Source organism: Hemibagrus wyckioides, linkage group LG09 (genome assembly GCF_019097595.1).
Source record: "Hemibagrus wyckioides isolate EC202008001 linkage group LG09, SWU_Hwy_1.0, whole genome shotgun sequence".
NCBI lineage: Eukaryota > Metazoa > Chordata > Actinopteri > Siluriformes > Bagridae > Hemibagrus > Hemibagrus wyckioides.
The window spans coordinates 20938001-20959146 of record NC_080718.1 but is presented as its reverse complement, the minus strand read 5'-3'; the positions used below and the strand labels follow the sequence as shown (position 1 = coordinate 20959146).

Here is a 21146-nt window from a genome sequence, read left to right as displayed (position 1 = left end):
TTCTTTGAATTCTCCAAAGGCAAGTGGAATGGGAAGCGGGTGCGTTCTGGGAAAAGAGCAGCAGCAGGCCCCTTTTATCATCACGTGACAGGAACGCGGGCACAAGGCCAACGGTGGCATACCACATGGGAAGAGTGGGGCCGTCACCTCTGATGTTTCATTTCTGTCCAACAGCTAGTGAGAGCTAGAATCAACGCCAGGCTACCCTTCATTATACGTCATATTTTAAGATTAAAATAGAAATCCTGTATAGTTTTTATTTTTTTAGTTCTAAGTTTTCTTTTTGTGTTTTAGGTTGAGTTTTGTTCTGCCTCTAACAGCTCTGAGTCTATTTAAATAACGTTGAACAAAATCAGAAAGCATGCAGAAGGATTTTGGAGCACTCTTCTATGCACAAAGTACTTTATATTTTGATGTATCCACATATTCTCCACCAAATTCAATTCAAAGCACAAGTTTATACATCCGAAGACTGACAGTTTGGTATTGGGATTTATTCTAAGTAAACATTGAGTGTCTGTAATTTCTTATCCTCCTGACACAGGTAAGTGCACTCTGAAGGTGATTATTTTCCAATAGCAGAATTTAGCACATTTATATACACCAATCAGCTATAGCATTATGACCACCTGCCTAATATTGTGTTGGCCCCCCTTTTGCTGCCAAAACAGCCCTGACCTGTTAAGGCATGGACTCCACTAGATCGCTGAAGGTGTGCTGTGGTATCTGGCACCAAGATGTTAGCAGACTTAAAGGATACTTTTGATAGATACTGACCACTGCAGACCGGGAACACCCCACAAGGGCTGCAGTTTTGGAGATGCTCTGATCCAGTCGTCTAGCCATCACAATTTGTCCCTTGTCAAAATCACTCAAATTCTTACACTTGCCCATTTTTCCTGCTTCTAACACATCAACTTTAAGGACAAAATGTTCACTTGCTGCCTAATATATCCCACCCACTAACAGGTGCCATGATGAGGAGATAATCACTGTTATTCACTTCACCTCTCACTGCTCATAATGTTATGCCTGATCGGTGTATAACAGCGATCACCATTTTGGTCAGGGTTTGATTCCTGGGCAAGGAACCAACCCAGCCACTGAGGAGTTAACTCTCAGTGCCAGTCCCATGCGTGGATAAAATGGGAAGGTTGCATCAGGAAGGATAAAACTTGCCAAAATCAAAAATATTCGGACCAGATGATCCGTGGTGACGAGCTCAAACAGCAAGCAGTTGAAGGACAATAACAACATATAGCAGCTATAAACAGTCGTTCTGTAAACAGTCGTTCCCTCACCAGTCTCTCTTTTACTCTTTCTGGATATCAGTGTTACTAGGTAACCACAAAACATTCTATTCTAAAGACTTTGCTTTTGCTAAAAACTTTCTAACTTGCAATTAGTCTTAGATCATGCCAGAATGTCCACCATACAAGTTCCTCTGTAAGTTGTTTCTATGATAATCACATGTTAATGTGTTACAATGATCCCATTGTTGTAAACTGAAACTATTTTCAGAGCTTCTGTTAGAAAAAAAACTGAATCAGAACAGAAAAATCAGAATAAAAGATGATTAATTTACTTGTTGATAAAATATACTGTATCAGTGCTGTTCATATTGCTGTGTGAAAGGTGCCTCAGGCCAGGGAAACCCTAGATTTTAGTTTTCTTCTCTCTCTCCCTCTCTCTCTCTCTCTCTCTCTCTCCCCTCATTTATCCCCTTTGATTGTACTGGTTCGGCTCTTTCGTCTCTGTCTTGTCTGTCTTTTTTTTCCTCGACTGTCTGGCAAAGAGATCAGAGAAATGTGCTGACTCAGGCTGTGTGGCTGGAGAAAGTCATCTTAGTGTCCCGTCTATCTTCTAAACACAGACTAAATGATCAATCCTTCCATCAGGCTGAAATCTGAAATGTAAAAAAAAAAACGCTTCAGATCTGAAAAGTGAAAGCGAAAGATTTTACACTAAAGATTTTATTTGTTTTCAGAGATAGCCCAGGCTCAGGGCTGTGGTTTGTGAACCGGTGTTTTCCGGCTGCAATCACACAACCATCAGAGGCTGTGGTGTTATCCAATGCCTTTTGTTTCCTAAGAAGTTGCACATGAACTTTTAAGATTACACATCAACTTCAAATATCTGCTTTAGGGAAGTTTCTGTTGATAGCATTGTCATGAAAAGCAGTTCAATTTCCCAACACTCTCTTACAACAAATACAATAAGATGTTAGATGTGAAGTTGTGAACACTTTCAGTTCTTTACTTTTCGTCTCAACATTATTTTTCTGATTTGATTTGCAAACTTGTAAAAGAAAAACTAGTTTTTCTGAAGATTGGAGTGGAAATCTGTTCCACCCCAACAGCTCATTTGACAGAGAGGACAGTCCATAGAGCTGTTTTTGTGCTGTATTACTAGTTTAATCACAGATATGTGTTCTCATGTCCTAACATGACTGTGTAATGAGAGAAAAGGGTAATAACCATCTGTGCTGCCTTTATGGTACACCTGTACACTCCTCTTAGGGTTCTTGGAATGAAACAAAGTACAGGATGCAGGGAAGACAGGAATCCAGCACTGACGACATGCCACATTGAAGCATGAAAAAGAGATAATGTTGGACAACAACACTGAAACGCTTGCCAATAGAGTGATAGAGGTTTAACGCCTATATATGCGTGGCCTGGTTCTGATCTTCACTGATTTCGCATTTCATAAGAAGGGCAGAATGGGAAGGTTAAATCAGCAGAGCAGTAGCAAAGCAAATTTTGCAATCCACACAACATAAATTGGTTGGTGTGTGTTTTGCTGGTGCATCTATGAACAGGATAGCAAGTCTTTGTGGTGTATCGAGAGCCACGGTATCCAGGGTAATGTCAGCATACCACCATGAAGAAAGAACCACTCCAACAGGAGTAACTGTAGATGTAAGAGGAAGCTGTCTTTAAAGGATTTCCAGGTACTAAGCTGAATGTATCCAAAAAATATAAAACCACAAATGCCAAACTCACAGAAGAATTAAATGTGCACCACGACTTTCCTGTTTCAACCAAAAATGTTTGTCTGGAGTGGCACAGGGTCAAAATTTATGGCCGGGCTGCTATAGCCAAACCTTTGGTCACTCATGCCAAAACCAAAAATTTTAGTTTGATGGTGCCAGCGGCAGAAATCTTGGGCTGTGGACAATTTGAAGCTATTTGTTCACTGTATTGTATTGTTCTATAATGAGTGCACCTTCACTGTGTTTCCCACATCTGGGAGAGGTACGGTGTGAAGAAATTCCCTTCAGCAGTTTAGGAAATAATCAACCCACCACACCAACCATACCACAATCAAGTCACAGAGATCAAACTTTTTCATCATTCTGATATTTGATATAAATATTACTGTAACTGAAGCTCTTGACCTGTTGCTTCATGACTGGCTGATTTAAGATAACTGCAGGTTTACTAATAAAGTGGACAGGACAGTGAGTGTCTTTTTCCATTTCACATGATGTTCAGGTCAATGGAAAGCAGCCAGCTAACATGGATATAAAGTTAGCAAACTAGTGTAGCAGTAAATGGTGTGTAACTAATGCACTTTTCTGAACAGGATGATGATAAGTTGCACATTAACTATTCTGTTCAACAGAGAAATCACGTCATTTGGCTGTTGTTTTACATGATTACACTTATTTATTTATTTTTTTTGTGATTACGGAACCACAAATCAACTTTACTACAGTGCTGATAACGTTGAGTCTCCTAAGACAAAAAGTTAGTCTTATTTTAAAGTCTAAGCATTCTCTAACTTGCTTATATAAAATAGTGATTAAGTAAGCTGTTTTGCCAGATGTCATTAACACAATGTCTGCCTGGCCCACATCTGCACTTTTGTCTGGAAAAGCCTTAAAAAAATAAACCGATGATATTCATTTTTAAAATATTATCTGTTCTAGCAGAGTACGCCCTCTGTCTCTCTCACACACATATACACACACACTCTCTCTTGACTGTGTGGATGCGCACACACGCACGCACATAATTTACATTGTTCATTACTTATTGCACTACCTCTACCTGTCATCTGCTGCTGTAGTTATATTTATGTTTATTTCTATTTGCACTACCTCAACTGCTGCTGTTGTATTTTTGCACAATATCTTTGCACAATACTTTTTTACATCATTTCATTTTATCTTATTTTATTTCACTTACATTCCATTACACATGTTCTTTTCTTTCTTTTTCGGCACTAAGTGTCCTGTGTTCTTTTGTGTTGTCTTTCTTGTATTTATTGTCTTTTGCACTGTCTTGTCTATGCTCTGTTTGCACCTAGCTGCACACTGTGCACTTTACGTGGCTAAGACAAACTTCTGTCCTAGCTCTGTGGTGGTGCTTTTTTTTGTGTTGAACTCTTTGTTGTTGTATGTTTATGTAGCACCAGGTCCTGGAGAAACGTTGTTTCATTTCACTATGTACTGCGTCAGCTATATGTGGTTGAAATGACAATAAAGCTTCTTGAATCTTGAATCTTGAATCATAGGTCCTGTACAGTATAATAGTATAAGAGAAATAAGGGCTAACAGAAATGATTCAAACGCATATATAACACAATAAAGATTTCCATAAAAGCTCAATAAACACTTCATTATAATTCCACATTCAGCTTGCCAAGTTAATACACCGTAGAATTTATTTAATCATATTATATTAGCTACTAGCGGCTACAACAATAGACTTTAAAAGATAGAACCATAATTAATCAGAATCATGCATGTTTCTGAATGATCACTTCTAGCCACTTAGCTATAGTGTGAGCAAAGAGATCATTGTATTAAACAACATATAGTTTCATTCTGCTAATTTGATTGATCGAGTGGTGTTCCAGGATATTTTCAATAACTGGGAAATTTAAATATGTCTATCACTCCATTTGTCTATGTTTGCTGCATAAAATTCCACTCCCTACTTGAAACGGATGCTACAGTAGTGTTTGTGACATCATGAGCAAACATGGCAAACAAACATTTCAGGAATAGAACTTTTGACCTAAAATATTAAAGTTAATCAAATGGACATGAAAAGGAAGAAGGGACACCCATTTTACAGAGCTCATGCCAATGGCCAATTGACAGCCAGGCTAATATTCAGTAATATTCAGTAACTGCACTCTCGGTTGTAATTTCAAAATAATCTGATAACGATAAATAATCATTGTACTCTTAGCAAATTAATCCTGACTACAAACCCACTAATAACTCACTCAGTTCTTTATTTCAGTTTATTTGCTTGAGAAAAGTACACACGCACCTTGAGGCATGTCTGAAATGATGATTCAGCTTCACTGTGAAGACGTTGTGTTCTGAGAACTTCTGACAGACGTTAATCCTGTTTCTTTCAGTCCGCAAAATGGAGTCTCAATATTCTCAATAATTATTTTCAAATTAGTCTCAATAATAATGTACTCAAACAGCTATAGCAGCTCATGATGGGTTTATATAGTTTTTGGCCTAAATAGGGGCAAAGTTTAGATATCTGTTTCTCAGGAACTGCAAGCCTAGTCAAGTTGAATTTTTTGGCATACTGTATCTCTAAATACTTAAAAATGGCTGTTATCGGCCACTCGAGTTTCAGCTGATATGACATTGTTAACACTGAGCTATTGTCATAACTTGAATGGTAAGTGACAAAGAATTGCTCTTTATGTTTTTGCTCAAAGCATGTATCTCTTATAGAACAAGATATAAATTGGCATTTTTTATAAGCATTTGCCCTGGGGCAAACATTTAAATCTTCATGCAAATTAACAGTTATTTACATAGTATGCTCAACCTATCTTTTTAACTATATAAATATTAAACTCTTAGTGGGGCAGAAGTTGGTTTGCACAAACAGCTACGGTATATATTAGCACTAGTTGTATAAATTTCCATGAAACGTAAAAGCACACGGCTCTGAGGAGATCAGATCAGCAAGGTGTGGAGTGTTGTCATTGATTGGGTAAGTCTGATCAAACTGAAATTTATTGTATTGCATTATTCTGCTAATCTGTCTGAGGTCCTGAACTATTTGGAACAGGGTTTCATTAACATCTCTGTATTGTGCTGTGTTCAGCTACCCTGACCGTTGCCCTGCTTAGAAACAACCCCACAGTGTGATGCTACCACAACCATGCTCTACTGTTGGGATGGTATTGTGGTACGGTGATGAGTGGTGCATGGTTTCCTCCAGACATAATGCTTGGAGGCCAAACAGTTCCAGGTTCATTTCACAGCCTGAGAATACTTTAGGTGCTTTTTTTTAAATGACAAGCAGATTTTAATGTGCCCAGAGTGCTTCAATGATGATTGACCTTTTGCAAGTTTTTCCCCATCTCCACACATGATCCCTGGAGCTCAACCATGGGTTCTTGTAATGGACACCTCCCTTACAAAGGCCTTTCTCTCCTGATTGCTCAGTTTGGATTGGCAGCCAGCACTAGGAAGCGTTCTGGTTGTTCCAAACTTCTTCCATTTAAGAATTATGGAGGTCAGTTGTTGTTTTGGGAATCTTCAGTTCAGCAAAAAAAAATTCTGTAGCCTTCTGCAGATCTGTGCCTCAACATAATCTCTGAACTCAAACTCCTTTGATATCATAGTGTGTTTGATATCATAATGCTCTGATATGCATCTTTAGAAATGGGATGCACCTGAACAAGTGTCATAGCAAACAGTCTGATTAATGTGATATTTTAGTTTTCCTTTTTAAAACATTTGCAAAGTCTGATTTTTGCTTTGACATTATAGGGGTATAGACTGATGTCAGCATAACAAAACGCGGGAAATGTAGGGGTCACAGTGGCGTCCCTATCCTAGAGAAGGGTCTTTTGAAGATAATGATTTAAATGCGGCTACCATTCTTGTTTTCAATGGATATGGTGACCCTAATTGGGATTACAAGTATATGACTGATGCATTAAAAGCATGGCTCAAAAATAAAACCAATTTGGGATAGGGAACATGAGAAAACTAAAAAGAAAAAGCCTGAAAAACCTGAAAAAAAAGTAGTTTTGGCTTGTCTGGCCGCAACATTTCCTACTCCCACGGCCCAGATACTGCCGCTTTACGCTCCACCTATACCGAAGGGAGACAGAGATAGACAGGAAGAAAGACAGGAGAAATCGAAATCTGCAGTCGTTAGAGACACTCTGAAACCTCAGCCTAATTCTACTGAAATAAATGCCACAGCTCCCTTTGTGCAGATGGGTAAGTCATTCCAAATTTCTCCTCCAAGCATGAGTGAAATCAAAGCTACTTGTGATTCTCTTCCTCCCTGTTCTCATCCTAGTAGATTTGTTGATGCTTTGAAACAGCATACACGTTATGCCCAGTTAACTGGTCCGGACTTTCGCTGCATTTTACTTAACACTCTTGATAATGATATAACAGAGGAAATCTTGATTGAGAATGTTGATAACCTGAATCCAATCTATGATAAACCTAGGGAACCTAGCACTGATACTAGAGTCGCTACTTATGAGTGGAGTGAGCCAGATCATTTGCAACAAAAGTCTGGAATACTTTCTTAATGCTTTGCATAGTTGCTTTTTTTGTTCTGTGTAACTTTCTGCTGGAGTCAGTATTTGGGAAAGGTGCATAAACTCTGAAAATCAGTTTGCAAATAGCTTGCAGTTATGTTTTTAGTTAACTAACTAAAATGGATAGTGTTAACACTCACAAGTCACTTTTTGCAGTTTCATCTGCAACTGGAATTGGAATTTATGACCATGACTTCATTTGACAACTATGAAATTACCTTTCTGGAGGAGGGGTTCTGTGCAAAGGACGTTATTAAGCAGAAGATCAAAGAGTCTGCCTCATCAGTAAGTTTTCTCCATCATATACATATTTATTTAGTTTGGTTGTAGTGTGTATAGCATGCTACTGTCAATCTTTTGTTCCTGATGACACTGTTTTTTTGCCTGTAGGGTAACCAGGATGCTTTCTATGTGGCAGACCTGGGGGATGTCCTTAAGAAGCACCTCAGATGGGCACGTGTCTTGCCTCATGTCACACCTTTCTATGCCGTGAAATGCAATGATAGTAGGGCTGTTATCGAGACACTGGCAACAATGGGAGCAGGCTTTGACTGCGCAAGCAAGGTTTGTATGTTTTTGTCTGAAATTTCATATTTTACTTTTGAAAGAAATACATTATGTACCAGTAGGTGTAGCATTAGTAGAAACTAATACTGACTTATCTGTACCTTCCTTTAGACTGAGATCCAGCTTGTGCAGTCTGTGGGAGTGGAGCCCAGTAGGATCATTTATGCCAACCCCTGTAAGCAGGTGTCACATATTGAGTATGCGTCTGCACATGGAGTACAAATGATGACCTTTGATAGTGAAGTGGAGCTAATGAAGGTTGCTCGTAGCCATGACAATGCAAAGTGAGTAGCTTTCTATATCTGGAGTCCAAATTATGTCATTGTGTTTACAGTATGACAAAAACCCAAGAATAGTCCATCATCTCATGGCGATTTGTATATTCTTGCAGATTAGTGTTGCGTATAGCTGCAGATGACTCTACAGCAAAGATCAGGCTAAGTCAGAAGTTTGGAGCCACATTGAAAAGCAGCAAGCTGCTTTTGGAGCGGGCAAAGGAGCTAGGACTGGACATCATTGGAGTCAGCTTTCATGTAGGCAGCGGCTGCACTGACCCAGAGACGTATGCCCAGGCCATTGCAGATGCACGTTTAGTCTTTGACATGGGGGTGAGTAGTCACATGCTGTGAAATCTGCTTGTCTCATAGTGTAAAGTGCACCTTCAGCATGGTGGCATTACGAAACTGAAATTTAAAACTCTCCCTCAGGCTGAGCTGGGCTACAATATGACCCTGCTGGATATTGGCGGTGGCTTCCCTGGCTGTGATAAATCCAAGCTGATGTTTGAGCAGGTTATTTTAGAACTTACTTTTGTTTCTATTTAGGAGTGATCTTAAGATGTTTTTTTAATTATACATTTTTGCCATCAAGTTAAAATTTAATTTTTGTTTCATTTAGATTACTGCTGTAATCAACCCCGCACTGGATAAGTACTTTCCTGCAGACTCTGGTGTGAGGATAATTGCTGAGCCTGGCCAATTCTATGTGGCTTCTGCATATATGCTAGCTGTCAATATCATTGCTAAGAAAGTCAACATGAAGGAGCAATCAGGCTCTGATGGTAAGACCAGGATGGTAATGTGGTGACCAACATATGTAATTATATGTTCCTGAAACAACATTGGCATATTTTTTTTTCTTAACACAATGCAGACGAAGATGATAGGACTAGTGACAGAACAATAATGTACTATGTCAATGATGGAGTTTATGGCTCATTTAAAGAAGTATTCCTTGGTTACAAATTTGAACACACTTTGGACAAGGTACTGAGATAAATATGCATGTTTTATTATCTCTACTAATAATCCTTATTAATAAGTCCTTTGTCAATATAAAGTGATATTTACATAAAGATTAATGAACATTACTCTTTGTTTTTGCTCTACAGAAACCCAAGCCCGATGAGCGCATGTACCCATGCAGTATCTGGGGTCCTACCTGCGATAGCACGGACCGCATTGTGGAGCTGTGTACCATGCCTGACCGGCAGGTAGGGGACTGGCTGCTGTTTGAAAACATGGGTGCTTACACTGTATCTGTCTCGTCCACCTTTAACGGCTTCCAAAAGCCAGACGTCTATTACGTCATGTCCAGATCTGCTTGGTGAGTTCACGTTTTCTGATTTCCTTTCCTCCATTGACAAAACTTATATTCCTGCTGAATCCATCTATGCAGTCCAAAAAAGAGAGGAATTCTTCAATATCATATATTAGGCAATGCATGCAGCAGATCCATGTCAAGGGGATGCCTGCTCTGGTGGAGGAACAAAGCCCTGGGAACATGCCAGGCCACTGCGGCCGTGAAAGCACCCTGGAGCTGCCAGCGAAGTCCTGCGCTACTTGAATACTTTAAGTCATCACAGATGCAGTATAAAAACGTCTGCTTTGTATTAATTTGTAAAATGAATAAGGAAATGGTGTTGGTGCCCAATGTTTTAGAGCAAACCTTGTCAATTGTTCTGTATTTACAATCCATGTTGTATATTTCTAACTTTTATGCATATACTTACCCAGGGACTGCAGGAGAGCCCACTCAATTATCCCTTGATGAAATGAGTTTAATCACTACTAGATTTGGGATGACTGATGATAATATCGTAACTTGTTGATAGATTATCCCGTTCGTTATAGCTCTTAGCTTGGATGACATGATGAAATGTCTGTTTTTATTGCATGGTGTCTACAGCTATAAGGTCGACATAAGTAAATTGTGCTGTATCTCATAATATGCGTTTCCTTGTCATCTATATTATAGACCAATTCTGACTGACTTCGCAGCAGAGCAACAAAACATAAATTAAAGAAAATGAAACAGGGTGTTATTTATCAGAGGTACTTCACAATGCAAGAATTCAACAGATGTCAATCGTTGCTGTTCACAGTGCGCATGTACACATAGTTTATCATTTTATTTCAATTTTATCATGAGCTTGATCACAGTTTAATACTACTTAGGTTTATTTATTTGACAAGAGCCAAATTGTGATGGCTAAACAAATGGGTCAGAGCAAATTACCCAGCAATCTTTAATTGTCCAGTTTCAGCGAGCCTGTGCCTGGAATCATTCCTGTTCTTGGATGACAGGAATGGAACCTGATGAGGTCTTCTGCTGTTTTATTTCAAAGATAAATGTGGTTTGAGATGCTTTGCTGCTCATCATGGTTGTAAAGGGTAGTTATTTGAGTTATTATAGACTCTTCCTATCAGCTCTCTATCATCAACAAGGTGTTTCAGCCTGCATACTCACACCATTCTGTTTAAACACTAGAGACTATAGTGTGTGAAAATCCAAGAAGCTCAGCAGTTTCTGAAATATTCAAACCAGCCCTTCTGGCACTACAACCATGTCACAGAGATCACATTTTCTCTTCATTCTGTTGTTTCATGTGTATATTAATTGAAGGTCTTGACCTGTATCTGGACGATTGTATGATTAAACAGCTAAAATGAGAAGGTATACAGGTGTTGCATATAAAGAGAGAGAGAGAGAGAGAGAGATCATGCAGATTCATGTCAAGAGCTTTAGCTACTGTTCACATCAAATATTAGAATGCCAAATGAAGAAAACATGTGATGTCTAACTCTGGTTGTTGTATAGTTGCTGGTACCAGATGAGCTGGATTGTGTCTCCAATGTCAAGATTTTTTGGCAAGAATTCATAAGATGTGCAATATAATCTAAAAGTACAGTGGTTCAGCCTTTACTGCTGTGTGTGAAAGGTAACTCAGTGTAGAACACCATATTCTTTTTCCCCCTGCATTTTCCACACCCTCATCCGTATTTCCTGAGCTATTCCCTTTGATCTCTCATGTACATTCTGTCTTTTTCTGGCAAAGAGATAGAGGAAAGAAATGTGCTGATTCAGCTGGTGTGGCTGGAGAAAGTGATCTCAGTGTACCGTCTGTCTGCAGTAAAGGAGCTCCACACAGCCTGAAAATATCCAATATGTAGAAATCATTAAAAAAGCTTCTGAATGAGATCTGAAAAACTGTCTGGTATTTAATTAATAATTGCACAGAAGATATGCAAAAGTATTTTGTTGTACACTAAAAAATTTTGTAGGTCTACAGAGGTATCCCAGGCTCACGACTGTGGTTTGTGACCCAAAATGCAGTGCTTTCCTAATGTAGTCAGACAAACATCAAAGGCTGTGGTGTTATCCAATGACTTTTGTTTCCTAATGAGTTGTACAGAAGCTATTTGAGGTTGCTTCACCTAAAATATGGTAACCAGTTTTTTTGATCCAAGCATATTTCATAAGCAATTTAATAGCTTTAAGTCATGGAAAGCAGTTAAATTTCCAACCAAACTCTTACAACAAATAATCCAAATGCAATGATGTAGACAGACTGATATCTATGTCTACTAATGTAATGAAATGAACTGCAGAAAGGGAAAAAAAAAAAGACAGGGTTGCTACTAATAAGGGTTCACTTAGATTTTTGTTGTTTGTTCATTTGTGCTCTGCAACCTTGGGATCTCTGCAACCTTTATTTCACCGATAGCTTTTGGTTTATCTGTGTTAAAAAAATAATGTGAGGAAGTCAAGAACACAATAGCATATTGAACACACAAAGTATGAATTTTATTCCAAAAGGGCAGCAAGTATTAACATTAATGCAATGTGTTAATACTCACGTGGATTCAAGTATAGGTTCAGAAAATGTAGTTAAACTAAAGAACGAGACCAGAGACCAAAATCAGGTTCATGTAAATTATACTTTCTAGGAGGTGGTATGATTAAGCTTGAAAGGTAAATAAACATTATTTATTATTGGATAACAGCTTATTGAATAATAATAATTTAAAAATATCTTAAATGAGAAGGTGTACAGGTGTTGCTAAGAGAGAGAGAGAGAGAGTGAGAGAGAGAGAGAGAGAGAGAGAGAGAGAGAGAGAGAGAGAAACATCAAGCAGATACAGGTCAAGAGCTTCGGTTAACGTTTACCTCAAGCATTAGAATGAAGAAAAAGTGTTGTGGCATAGTTGTGGGTGCCATATGGGCTGGTTTTTTTCCTGAGATTTTCACACACAACTCTCTACAGTTTAAAAAGGATGGTGGGAAAAACAAAAAAGTTGGTTGAACGACAGTTCTGTGGATGGAAATGTGTTGTTGATAAGAGGAAAATTGCCAGAGTAGGAAATAGTAACTCTCATAACCACTCTTTACAAGTGTGGTGAGCAGAAAAGTATCTCAATATATTCCAAATGGGTTTTTTACAGCTACTGGATAGACCATTAATTGTTTAAGCAATAGGCCATTGCTTAAACAATTAAGTTTTTATCATGTTCTACATATTTTCCAGGTTATTAGTCCAAGTAAACAATAAAAAGTAACTGACTGCTGCGCCTTTAACGCCTGTACAAAAGGCACAGGGCTGGGAGCTTTTGTTTCCAGGTTCATCACGTACACTTCTAACATCACTTGTCCTAACATGACTGGGTAATTCCAAATATACAAGTCTGTGCTACCTTTATGGCACGAAAGCCCATTGAAGCACATGTCTATGTACATTTATGGTAGGCTATAATTCGGAGGAAGTGAACAGAGTTTCGATTTCAAGTAGCTTTATTATATGAAGGAAAAAGGCTCATCTCATCTACACCTAACCCTAGAAGTATTCACACAACACAGACACGAATGACAACAAAGCATTTCACTGTTTCTCTTTAAGTTTCTCATCCTAAATTATCCTAAATTCCGTTCCTTTCTGGATCCTAGACTAAACAGAACTCTGAGAATTAGTCCAAGGCCAGGATGTGTGTCTACAAAAATAAAGGTTAAAGGAAAACTCCACCCTGATACACATTGAATCTGTTTACATTTAAATATTTTTTGATGTGTTTACAAATTCTGGTGCTAATGCTAATTCAGGTGTAATGTCATGAAATATTTAAGATTATTGTTCAGGATTAATGCTCTATGATTATTCTATGGGTGAAAATTTGTAAAGGTGACTGTAGATCACAACAGAATTTAATACTCAGCTTGTCTCAATTTGTCGTAGTTTGTACAACGCCTTTTCCGTAATTTCTGGTGATGAAAGGCCTTTTTAACTCACTGTACACTTTGTCTTTAACCAGTTAAGTCTTGTGCAGTGCTGTTACTATAGTTGCGTGTGTTGAAACATCTGTATCCGTACATGCTGATGTCCTAACAGTTGTGTGCGTATGGGGAGGAGTACAAGAACAAAGCCACGTCAATCACATTAACAAGAATGACTCACATCTATCCACAAAGGTATGCCAGATCATGTGGTGTTGAATATCGGTGAGTGTGCGTGAGTGTAAGAGAGAGCGTGTGCAGATAGGGAGGGCTCTGGGTTGTCCGTCTCCGCCCCTTGTCCCTATGCCAAGAAACTCCTCTGACGTGGATTCCAGGAAGTCTTCTTTATGGAAAGGCTGGTAACAAAATGTGTGTCATGGTGAAAACTTTACGTCTTGAATTTGCCTGAATGACAGGAATATTGATTCGCCGCCCTTACCAATTGTCCAACATGGTCTAGGGTGAAAAATAATCAAACACATAGTCCTTTTTTTTTTGTTTATAGTTAAAATTGGTTAACACTTTGTCTTGCAACTATCTGTTTGTTATGAACTGGGAAAGAACATTTTCTGCCAGGTATATCGTTTTGAAATAAGGACAAGAATCTCAAAAATTATGCAATACACGTTTGCAAGGAATGTGAAGTAATATCTGTGTGTTCCTCTTTGTATGTCTCTTGTGACAGGATTAGACAAACAGTCTTGGTCAAAAAATATTTTTAAACTATATTTGAGCTTTAAAGAGCACCAACAGTAGATTAATGTTGACAGTAGACTTGTTAAGACAATTATTTAACAGAGTTTTGTGTAGGAAACAATTTCACAATATATCCAGAGAGAGTAATCCACTCTCTCTGTCACACACACTCTCTCAGTACCATTATTGAAATTGCTGTGTTTTGGGGGGAAAATAGAAAGCAAGTTGTCACATTATCTATGGTCACGCCAACACAGGAAGCTGCAGATCTGCTGAACAGTGACGTCAAACAACAGATAAACACATCGTGTTCTAGCTCTCTGTCTTATCAGAGAGTGATTACACATAAGCTTGGAGCCAAATGCAATAATATGTACTGTTTAAGTTAAGTTTAGCTTAACTGACTCAAATCCATAAATCCATGTTGTGAGGATAAAAAAAAAAAAATATATATATTATATATATATATATATATATATATATACATACACTATATTGCCAAAAGTATACGCTCACCCATCCAAATAATCAGAATCAGGTGTTCCAATCACTTCCATGGCCACAGGTGTATAAAATCAAGCACCTAGGCATGCAGACTGTTTTTACAAACATTTGTGAAAGAATGGGTCGCTCTCAGGAGCTCAGTGAATTCCAGCGTGGAACTGTGATAGGATGCCACCTGTGCAACATATCCAGTCGTGAAATTTCCTCGCTCCTAAATATTCCACAGTCAACTGTCAGCTGTATTATAAGAACGTGGAAGTGTTTGGGAACGACAGCAACTCAGCCACAAAGTGGTAGGCCACGTAAACTGACGGAGCGGGGTCAGCGGATGCTGAGGCGCATAGTGCGAAGAGGTCGCCAACTTTCTGCAGAGTCAATCGCTACAGACCTCCAAACTTCATGTGGCCTTCAGATTAGCTCAAGAACAGTGCGCAGAGAGCTTCATGGAATGGGTTTCCATGGCCGAGCAGCTGCATCCAAGCCATACATCACCAAGTGCAATGCAAAGCGTCGGATGCAGTGGTGTAAAGCACGCCGCCACTGGACTCTAGAGCAGTGGAGACGCGTTCTCTGGAGTGACGAATCGCGCTTCTCCATCTGGCAATCTGATGGACGAGTCTGGGTTTGGCGGTTGCCAGGAGAACGGTACTTGTCTGACTGCATTGTGCCAAGTGTAAAGTTTGGTGGAGGGGGAATTATGGTGTGGGGTTGTTTTTCAGGAGCTGGGCTTGGCCCCTTAGTTCCAGTGAAAGGAACTCTGAATGCTTCAGCATACCAAGACATTTTGGACAATTCCATGCTCCCAACTTTGTGGGAACAGTTTGGAGCTGGCCCCTTCCTCTTCCAACATGACTGTGCACCAGTGCACAAAGCAAGGTCCATAAAGACATGGATGACAGAGTCTGGTGTGGATGAACTTGACTGGCCTGCACAGAGTCCTGACCTCAACCCGATAGAACACCTTTGGGATGAATTAGACCCGAGACTGAGAGCCAGGCCTTCTCATCCAACATCAGTGTGTGACCTGACAAATGCGCTTCTGGAAGAATGGTCAAACATTCCCATAAACACACTCCTAAACCTTGTGGACAGCCTTCCCAGAAGAGTTGAAGCTGTTATAGCTGCAAAGGGTGGACCGACGTCATATTGAACCCTATGGATTAGGAATGGGATGTCACTTAAGTTCATATGCGAGTCAAGGCAGGTGAGCGAATACTTTTGGCAATATAGTGTATATATATATATATATATATATATATATATATATATATATATATATATATATATATATATATATATATTTTTTTTTTTTTTTTTTCTTCAAATTACAGATTACTCCACAAAGCCTATAAATATTCATATACAAAGGTTTGTAGACACCTGATCATGACACCTATCTGTGCTTGTTGAACATCAAGTTACAGATTTAGTCCTTCTTTGAGGTTATGATAATTTCTACTCTTCTGGGAAGATTTTCTTCTAGATATTGGAGTGTGGATGTAGGGATTTGTCCATTCAATCACAAGAGCATTTTGGGTGAGGAGGTCCATGATGTAGTCAATGTTACACTCTATCCCAAAGGTGTTCAATGGTGTAGAGGTCAGGGCTCTGTGCAGGACAGTTGAATTATTCCACTCCAACCTTGGCAAACCATGTCTTTCTGGGGCTCACTTTGTGCACAAGGACAGTCATGCTAGAACATTTTTGGGCCTATTAGTTTCAGTTAAGGGAAATTGTCATGCAACAACATACAAATACATTCTATACAATGCAACAGTTTAGAGAAGGCCCACATACGGATGTAGGGCGTGTTAGGCGCCTATAAACTTGTGGCCAGATATTTTAGGTAACTAGTTCTGAAAAAAAAAAAAATCCTGTGTATTATAACTTGACTGTATTACGTTGGCATTACATGACGTTACATGTTGTCATTCGTCCAACTTTCTAATGTGTTGTAAACATCACCAATGTGACCCTTATGTTGTATGAAAACTGCACAAAAACCAGTTCACAGTGTGCATTTGTTGTCATTTAAAATTTAATGGCACCATCAATGTTTTCCAAGGACCTGTTATAGCTGGAAGCCAAGACTGTTGCCAGAAATAAAGCTTTTCGTAGTTAGAAGGTTAAAACTTGCAGAGTCACAAACTGACCTGCAGGTGCCTTTACAGTGTACACATGTATTATCTTACTTAATATAGTATCTATACGTGCAGGTGTACACACAGCTTCAGCTATGCCTTCCCAACTCTGCCTTCTAAGGAAAAAAAGCCCACCTAAATAGTATAGCAGAAATTCTGACTCAGTCCTTTAGCCTTAACCAACTAAACCAACAGTATTTGTCATCTTCACAGGCCCTGAAGAAAACTGGAACATCATCTTACTCATCCTCCGACTTTTATTCATTAAAAGTGATGTGCTTCCTAGTGTTTGAAGCTAGTAATAGAAAATTGCCTCATTCTCTGGTTTGGAAAGACATCACAGGATCCGTCTGGAAACACAGTGGCAAAATGGGAACAGATTAGAAAAGGTCTGGCAGGAGCACATTTATGCTTGGAAGCCATATTCACAACCACCGCTAGAGCAATGTAGTCTTGAAGTTTCCTACGTTAGGCCTAAAGTGGAAACATTGACAACTACGGACCAAATTAACTTTTCAGATTCTAAGGACTCAAATTTAAGAGTTGGTTCATTCCATTCAAAAGTGCATCTCATACAGTATTTATTACAGCATTTGTACATTTTGTCAGTCTCTGATCATTCATGACAGTTATCCGATAATATCTGACATATAGGTTTTAATCTTTTTTTTTTTACTATTTTTTGAACTAACAGGCTTAGAGGTCTATGCTATATATACTAAGAATGGTAAACGATTGCTAAGCATTTTACTTCTTTTAAACTAATATGGATAACATTAAGTATTTTACAAAGAAAAAAAAAAACAAGTTACGTGACCTTTTAGCCACTTATGGATTTAAATGCTATCAAAAGACAGCATCATAGTTTAACATCTAAACTACACCTAAAGCTTTCAATGCATTTTAAATGCATTTTCCGATTAAAAAAAAAACAAACAAAAAACATATCCATGTTTAAAGAAAATAAATCAGTGTTTAGAGAACACTTTGATAAATATATGGTTCCATATTTAGAAGAGACAATGGAGATACACTATAATGCCAAAAGTATTCGCTCACCCATCCAAATAATCAGAATCAGGTGTTCCAATCACTTCCATGGCCACAGGTGTATAAAATCAAGCACCTAGGCATGCAGACTGTTTTTACAAACATTTGTGAAAGAATGGGTCGCTCTCAGGAGCTCAGTGAATTCCAGCGTGGAACTGTGATAGGATGCCACCTGTGCAACAAATCCAGTCGTGAAATTTCCTCGCTCCTAAATATTCCACAGTCAACTGTCAGCTGTATTATAAGAATGTGGAAGTGTTTGGGAACGACAGCAACTCAGCCACGAAGTGGTAGGCCACGTAAACTGACGGAGCGGGGTCAGCGGATGCTGAGGCGCAGAGTGCGAAGAGGTCGCCAACTTTCTGCAGAGTCAATCGCTACAGACCTCCAAACTTCATGTGGCCTTCAGATTAGCTCAAGAACAGTGTGCAGAGAGCTTCATGGAATGGGTTTCCATGGCCGAGCATCTGCATCCAAGCCATACATCACCAAGTGCAATGCAAAGCGTCGGATGCAGTGGTGTAAAGCACGCCGCCACTGGACTCTAGAGCAGTGGAGACGCGTACTCTGGAGTGACGAATCGCGCTTCTCCATCTGGCAATCTGATGGACGAGTCTGGGTTTGGCGGTTGCCAGGAGAACAGTACTTGTCTGACTGCATTGTGCTAAGTGTAAAGTTTGGTGGAGGGGGGATTATGGTGTGGGGTTGTTTTTCAGGAGCTGGGCTTGGCCCCTTAGTTCCAGTGAAAGGAACTCTGAATGCTTCAGCATACAAAGACATTTTGGACAATTCCATGCTCCCAACTTTGTGGGAACAGTTTGGAGCTGGCCCCTTCCTCTTCCAACATGACTGTGCACCAGTGCACAAAGCAAGGTCCATAAAGACATGGATGACAGAGTCTGGTGTGGATGAACTTGACTGGCCTGCACAGAGTCCTGACCTCAACCCGATAGAACACCTTTGGGATGAATTAGAGCGGAGACTGAGAGCCAGGCCTTCTCGTCCAACATCAGTGTGTGACCTCACAAATGCGCTTCTGGAAGAATGGTCAAAAATTCCCATAAACACACTCCTAAACCTTGTGGACAGCCTTCCCAGAAGAGTTGAAGCTGTTATAGCTGCAAAGGGTGGACCGACGTCATATTGAACCCTATGGATTAGGAATGGGATGTCACTTAAGTTCATATGCGAGTCAAGGCAGGTGAGCGAATACGTTTTGGCAATATAGTGTATGTGCATCTGTGTAAAATACTCGCTGAATATATTCACATAAATTAATAAGAATGGTCTTAGTCCCCATTTAGAAAGCCAATGGGTGGGGCACTCTCCTATTTAACATATACTGGGCAATGAATTCACTTCGTGGTGGTAACAGCCCTGTGCTTATGGCACTACAGCTGGCACTACGGTCAAACACGTTCCGACCAACCAGATCTGAGAATTCGACAGTGCTGTGGTATAAACAAAATAACAAATAATAAACAATGGATTATCTCTAATTTCGTGACCTTTCATATGTGAAATCTGAGCAGTGTTAGGTCAGATATAAGTTATTGAAAGGTTGTGAATTTAAAATCCAGGTACTATTGTGCTAACCGGGTTATTTCTAAAATGGACATTGTCACTCTTTACTGGCTCTGGATAAAAGTGTAAGAGCCAGAAGGTGTTGTGGTTTCACATGTCTACAAATCTATTACCTGTCTTAAACTTTTGCTCAATATAAATAGTAAGATAAAAAGAACACTGTTTTAAAAGGCAAATCCCAGTCAAATCTAGTTTTATGTTAATGAATATATTAATAATATTTTCCCATAATTCATTATTAACTAGAAATGGCAGTTTTTTAAAGAAACTATTCTGGTCTATCTAGGTATAAAATGCTTCAAAATATATATTTTTTCTTTGTTGCTTTTCATCACCATGAAATATTTTGTTCAGAACAACAAGAGGCATCTTTCATGCGGTGTATGCAGAGCAAAATTATAACAGAAAATGGAATTAATGTAATCAATATTACACTTTAATGGGAATACCTGTACTTCTCCTCATTCACGCTGTTATACAATTAACTAATCGTAGGCAGCAGTACAATTCATAAAATCATATATATACAGGTGATGTACAAAACAAATAGCAGATCAGGGAAAACAAACGTGATGTCAGTGACTTCAACTGTGTTTGTACACAGATAGGCTTGGTTTGGGGATTTTAGAAAGTCCTTTCACCTACAGCAATCTATACAATTTACTGAGCGTTCTGGTATGCTTTTCTAATCACCATGGCTGTCGTGAGGGTTATTTGAATTATCGTAGCCTTCCTGTCAGCTTGAACCAGTCTGGGTCTGGGTCTTGAACCAGTCTCCTCTGACCTCTCTCATCAAGGCATTTCCTCCGGCAGCAGAACTGGATGTTTCTGGTTTTTCACACTATTCTGCGTAAACACTAGACACTGTTGTGCATGAAAATCACAGGGTATCAACAGTCTCTGAAATATTCAGATCAGCCCCGTCTGTTACCACCAAACATGCCACGGCTAAAGTCACTCAGATCGAGCTTGATCCCGATTCTGATGTTTGATATGAACATTAAACACACTGAATTCTTGAATTCGAGAGAGATCAATGCAAGCAAAGGCAACCAAATTAGTATTTCTATATAAACACCTTTTGTATGGTAAATAAAATATTTCACCACACATTTTAAAAGATATTCTCTACAGATGTTCCTTCAAAATGTGTATGACCAAAACAAACAACAAAGGCCATATTCTTATTAAAATAAATCAGAAATACTAAACCAAACATCACTTCCTGTGGCACTACAGACATCTCCAACATATAGTCTACACATACTTAAGCCCTGTCTGTTAATATTATCTGTCTAGACCTCGTTCATTTTAGGGGGGAAAACATTTTTTAAAAAACAAATTTAGAATAAAAGCGCTTCTTGCATCATCTTTGTGAATGCGGTGTTAAGACATGCTTTGAGCTCACACGCGACTTTGTTGCGCGCGAAGGCCGGTAACAAGCTGGAACCGGTTCGCAGGCGGAGCACAGTCAGAGGAGAGGCCGGTTTCAGCTGGCGTGTT

At 39.1% G+C, this 21146-nt stretch overlaps 1 protein-coding gene across 1 annotated transcript; it reads left to right on the top strand.

Moving 5' to 3' along the window:
* Positions 1–6667: 6667 nt before the first annotated feature.
* On the top strand, positions 6668–10659 carry LOC131358939 (ornithine decarboxylase-like). Its single transcript, XM_058398384.1, has 10 exons — positions 6668–7222; positions 7711–7839; positions 7945–8118; positions 8233–8405; positions 8513–8729; positions 8829–8912; positions 9019–9181; positions 9274–9386; positions 9512–9726; positions 9837–10659. Exons 1-10 carry the CDS (start codon positions 7196–7198, stop codon positions 9964–9966), a joined length of 1425 nt encoding a protein of 474 aa, XP_058254367.1. The 5' UTR covers positions 6668–7195; the 3' UTR covers positions 9967–10659.
* The last annotated feature ends 10487 nt before the right edge of the window (positions 10660–21146 follow it).